Source organism: Xiphias gladius, chromosome 11 (genome assembly GCF_016859285.1).
Source record: "Xiphias gladius isolate SHS-SW01 ecotype Sanya breed wild chromosome 11, ASM1685928v1, whole genome shotgun sequence".
Lineage (NCBI taxonomy): Eukaryota > Metazoa > Chordata > Actinopteri > Istiophoriformes > Xiphiidae > Xiphias > Xiphias gladius.
Window position 1 is genome coordinate 1,859,194 of NC_053410.1, and position 6,000 is coordinate 1,865,193.

General features: G+C 42.1%; 1 protein-coding gene across 1 annotated transcript in view; it reads right to left on the minus strand.

Annotated features, from left to right (window-relative positions):
- The window catches only part of slc30a6 (solute carrier family 30 member 6), a 76,052-nt gene that overhangs the window by 25,896 nt on the left and 44,156 nt on the right, over positions 1 to 6,000 (minus strand). The window contains exon 9 of the mRNA XM_040139637.1: positions 2,664 to 2,758. Within this exon, the coding sequence (XP_039995571.1) occupies positions 2,664 to 2,758 (95 nt within the window). The remainder of the gene's footprint in view (positions 1 to 2,663; positions 2,759 to 6,000) is intronic.

Here is a 6,000-nt window from a genome sequence, read left to right on the forward strand (position 1 = left end):
TGTGTGAGTGTGAGTCTCTGTATGTGTGTGTGTGTGAGATGGTGGCTGTAGCCTGTATGCATGTGTGTGTTCCAGTCTGTCTGTATTAGCAGTAGACTGAGTCTTAGTCAGGTTAATATGTCCCGGGGTCGACACTGGCCTGGCCTGGCCTGGCCTCCCCTCCCTGTATGCATCTGTGTGTGCAACTGTGCGTATGTGTGCGTGTGCGACCTATACCTTGTGTGTCTCCACTGTCTCACAGATGTATGCTGTGTGTTTTTGTGTTTGCACCTAATGTTGGGAGTGTGGGTCTTGGACCGGTCTTTATGTCTCTGATGGGTTTGGGCATTTTGTCCTCACAAAGAGGTTCAGAAACTCTTGTCAAGTATTTCAACTTACAAGTCAGTCTGCATTAAGGCCCCACTTACAGCCGGTAGACACCTTTATCTGGATACATTATCTGGGTAATGGGTGTCTGCATTTACATCTGCTGTTAAACTGGTTTTATTTATCTGGTTTCCATCTGCGTTGTGACTGGATCGAAAAATGCTAATTAGGTGGGGCTGGTGACAAGGGTCAAAGGACAGAGGGTGTCATATCCTGTTCAGAGTGTTAAACCCCTTGAGAAAAATTCGGATTTGTGATACTGGGCTGTATAAATAAAATTTGACTTGACATGACGTGGAGTGCTCCAGGTCAAGGGGGGCAATGCCACGAATGCACATTCACTTCTAAATCTGGCTACTGCTACTACTTGTAGCTTTTTTGTCAGGCTTGCTGAAAACCTTTCGTCTAGACAAGTACAAGAAATGGTCAGTTAACCTTGCACATAGACTGATAAATACACTGGTAATTTTGGCATCTGCTCGTTTTTAACGTAATATCTGCCTTTGTAAATGGCTGGTCAGCTATGTATTGGTTGTTGTTATAGATCCTCGCATATTTTAACTATGTCTCATGTTTGTATTTTTGGACTGTTTTTACGTGTGTAGGTGAGTTGTCTATGTGTGTGTTTGTTTGCAGACTTGCTGCCTCGAATTGCCCCTTGAGGGACAAATAAATTGTCTTTAATTGAACTGAACTTGTTGGGCAGATTAGTTTCCTAAGAATGTGGTTACGCTCTACAGACTGAATTTACACCCGGCTGAGATCCGGCAACAGTGCGAGCCAAACCACCTCCAGATGTAGTAGCTTTTAGACCTATCCTTGTCCACATACAGATCACATTTCAATGTCGGATGTCAATGGGGTATACATTTCATGGCCCACTGATCAATATCATAACTTGACTCTCAACGTTTCTCTCTCTCTCCGTGATGCTTATAGGAATGAGGTCTGTTTATTAAACTGTTGTTAAGGTCTTCCCATACATCCAGGCATTCACTTACAAGAAATTCTGTTTTTGGTTTACTTGCACCAACTGGTCTACGTGACATGAAAATAAGCTGAATTTGGCACAGAGACATGCAGGTGGGTTTTGATGACACCAAATGAGTTAACAGGAAGAGAAACTGGTCAGCGTGGTTTGACGGTTGGTTGGTTAATGTCTCTCCTGACGTGATGATGCTGCCTTACATTTACTATTCCATCCAGCTGCATTTTAATCCCTCAGCATCAGTGTCTTCTTGCTCTCTCTTTTCTATGTTTTGTGAAGAAGGGCAGAGATATTAGTCACAAATAACCCAAAGAAGGTTACACTGTTGTACACATTTCGCACTGGCAGAGACTTCAAGCCTGAGTGACGTCACGCGGAAGCTGACTGGCATCTGGGGATTTCTTCTTTTAAATCGGAAACAAACTAGACAAAATTCTACCCTTTTTCTCAGTTAAGAACCTACTGTTCAATTAATCAATTAGTCAACTACCAGAAGATTAATCAACAGTTTTCAACATTGGCTTATTATTTAATTCACGAATCAGGCAAAAAGTAACGGTAATAGTAAACTGAGTATCTTTGGGCTGTGGACTGTCGGTTGGACAAAACACAAGCTCTGGAAAACTCTCTTGGGCATTTTCCGCCATTTTCCAACATTTTATAGACTAAACAGTTACTTAAAAAGGCTTCAGCTTAATTGAAAACGCAAATGTATAATTAGTTGGAGCCCTGACGGGGACATACACATCAGTAATCTAGTTCATATGTGCTGCCATATGTTTGCAACATGTTTGGTTTAAATCCGGTTCATAAACAGTGTTGCATGTCAACTCGCACATCATATTTTCTGTCCTTCTGTGCCGTAAAAACACCCCAAAATAATCTTTTGAAAATAATTTGAAAAACAGACACTGTCATATTTTAAGACCATACAACTGAGTTTGGTTTTATAACTTAGTGATTTCTGCAATTAGGAAGGGATAACCTCTGATCCCAATGCTGCCATTTGTGATTTATCTACTGACAAAAACAGTGAGCCAGCATTTCATTTTACTGCAATAATCCTCCAAAATATAACAAAAGCCAAATTGTCCCCATTCCCCAGTGAGGTTGAGGATTAACAAACCTCCACCGTCCAGAGGAGAAACCCCAAAGACACAAACATCACTAAATCCACCCTGCCTCTTTAAAAACAAATCAGGTACAACTGTGTTCTGTCTGAAGTGAAGCTGCATGCATTGTCTCCACTCCAGTAAGAACAACCGATGGGATGAACTGGTGCAAGTGGGAAGGAGGGGGTTGACTGTACCTTCTGAGACGTAGGCGAACGGTTTGTTCCTGACAGACAGCAAAGTCAACAGGTTGAAGAACAGAGCGACGAACGTCCCGACCAACAGACGACCACTGCAGAGAGAGAGACAGAGTGTGTTTGTACGCCGATGGAGAAGTTTGTTACATACACTCTTAACCAGGTTGTGTGATCGTTAGATGATAAGCATGTGAATCAAACCTGTACCTGTACATGTGACCTTGTCACATTTACAGCAACTGTAATGTGGAGACGCTGTGTGGGACAGGTTCAAAGGACACATAACAAACCAGATGATGTCCAACTGTTCTCATAAAAGGACATGTATTAATCTGTTTCAAGAAACGCACCAAAAAACGTATCCTTTACTTTGTGATGTACACTCAGTGGCCACTTTATTAGGTGCACCTGTACAATTTAATGCGGTCCAATACAACTACCAACTACCACATCTTACCATTAAGTCCACTTTTATGATGTCTATAATGTTAAGTTTATTTGACGGTCATGGACGTGTTAATTCAATTATATGTTTTAGCACTGAGGTAATAGTGAACGTGCTGCACTGGACTGCTCTGTTTTCAGAGGTGTTTCTAATATTCTGACCCCTTCATGTATGTAAATAGTGAGGACGATATAAAAATAAGTGAATGTAATAAGTGAACTTACACATCTGTAACAATGTTGACAAAAACTGAACATTATAAACTTGGCAAAGGTAGAATGTAGGGCAGAGCTGTTGTACTGAATTGCAACAGATGGTACAGGTGTACCTAATAAAGTGGCCACTGAGTACAGAGCCCTGTTTCTCGATCAGGGGTCCAGAGACCGTCAATGGTTCATGCAAGAATGGCAGGGTTTCCATGAAAGATTTTGAGATAAATGCATGTGTAATAAGATTTTTGCACAGACATATACTAAAGTCATTCTTTCCCCAGATGAAAATACTGAATCACTATTAGATTAAATTACATTAGATTAGATGTGTCAGATTTGCACTGGCATGGCTGTGGTGAGCCAGGCACATTCATTCAGTAACTATGCTACTAACCTGCAGTACAAATACTCTGGGGTGAGGTAAGATATTCTATAAATACCTAATTATGCCCTGTGGTATGTCGTCTGGGCTGCAAGGTAAATGGGAAAACATCAGGGGTGATGCAACGACTAACTGTTCTAACATGTCTTTCTGTGAGGAGAACCATTCTTACTTATTGGAAACAGATAAAGCCAAATTGTTTCACCCTGGAGAACTGGCTTAAAGCTTACTGACATCTTTAAAGACAGTTCAACAGGACGAGCGGCAACAGCCCTTCAGGTGTGGAAAAGCCGTCACACAGACACCTGGACTCTATCAGGTCATCTCTGAATATTCTCCATGTCCGTGAGACCATTTGTTCAGTAGTTTGTAAAGCTGTTTGTGTTTTCCCTTGTTTTGTTCTTTTTTTTTTTTTTTGGATTCCTTATCATGCGGTAATACATGATAAATGATTACTCTGCATTCTCTGACCTTCTGTGAAGGTGCCTGGCTGAAGGCCCTGTGGGCCCATCCCACTGGTGGCGGGAGTGGGCTGGTGTCGTCTCCACCATGACACCCTCGACTCCCCCACTTCCTTCTGACGACTGTTGATTGCGGGTTGTTTATTTTTTTTGTGTCTATGTCTCCTGCATGTCGCAATTATTGCCTTTGTCTAATGAACATAAATCATTTTTAGAATACTTATTATTAGAAGTTGATGAAGTTGATGAAGTTTCACAAGTAGCGCATCTTCGGGCGACATGTGCCTCAGCAGCGAGATTATGTGGTATTTTGTTCACTAGTGTTACTAAATTGCGTCTCGCTCCCTTTCACATGATAAACAATGTACTCCCAAGTGAACCCCCCTAAAAACAGCTTATCAACGAACTGCACTTGCAGGTAAAAAGTACTTTTTCCTCTGTCTGTTTCCATTCTCTTGCAGTAAAGGCTAAGAGGAACAACTGGCTGACCTGCTGACTTTATATTCCAGACAAACTCAACAGGCTAAATGACTTGAATATGGCTTTTTCTGTGTGCATTTTTCACGTACGGGTGGAGTCACAAAATGTGCAGCTGGGGATGCCTGTGGTTTCCCTCAGAGAGAAGACATGTCACTCCATCACAAAGGGTCTAGTACTCGGTGGAGAAGCACCAATATGGTACACTGATGGTATAAGATGTAAAAGAGTTTGTTTTTTTTTAAACTGTATTTTTTCCATTCCTATCCTGTTTTGAGACACATTTGCAGAATTCTGTATACAAAATAGTTTCAGGACACGAAACATTTGTAATCTATCTTATTCATATCTTTTAAATAAACCTAATAGACATATAATACAGATCTCAACTTGCGGGTCCAAACACACACACACACACAAAAATGTACTCTTCAATACACTAATCACATGGCACAATCCCTTTAAGAGCCTACAAATTGGTCCAAACAATCAGCGGGAGGCAAAGGGCTGCCCGGGGGTGAGCCACGATAACTGGATGATAAACCCCGCCAAACCACACTCCACCCCCCCTAAAAGGAACAGATTAAAGAGAGAGAGAGAATGTGTGTCCTTCGCTCTACCCAGCAGACACCTGTCCCTCCGGTTAACAGCCGTCTTTCATGCCGTCCAATCACATCCATTCACAGAAGAAGAGAAAGAGAAAGGGGAGAGGAGGTGAGGGGAGAGAAACGAGGGGGGTAATCTCGTCACAGGAGACAGGTTTAAGTCTCGCTGTGTTTTAGGTTATAAAAGCCGCCTCTAATCTGTTTTATAATGGAGAGATGATGTAGAGAGAGAGAAAGACAGAGAGGAGAGAATGAGAGGCGAGATGAGAGGGAGGGAGGAAACTCGTCCAGTTCGTTCATCACAAGGAACGATGACGGCCCAATAGGGTCCGCATCTCAGGAGTCGGGGTTTTGGGTGAACTCTGATCACCGGCGGTCGTTTGACAGGAAAAACTTCCGGCAACGAAAGATGTGTGCGCGGACCCTCGTGCTATGCGCACACTCAAAATATCATTTTAGTTTGCAGAGTGTTGAAAACTTTTCAGTAAAACAAACTGTGTGGCTTCCATAAACCACACAGTTTTGGACTAACTTTGGTCCTCTTTGTCTTTGTTTTAGTTTTTTCCCCACTTTAAAAGCAGGTCATAAATATTTGTTTGTTCACTGGCAGAGCTGATGTTACCCTGAGGCGAGTGTTCAACACAGTCTGTATGTGTTTAATTAACTCTGCTGGTGTGGACACATATACACCCTGTCAGAGTGTGAAATTAACAATGAACATGACACCGCCTGACAGTCTGATTCTTTGACTCACT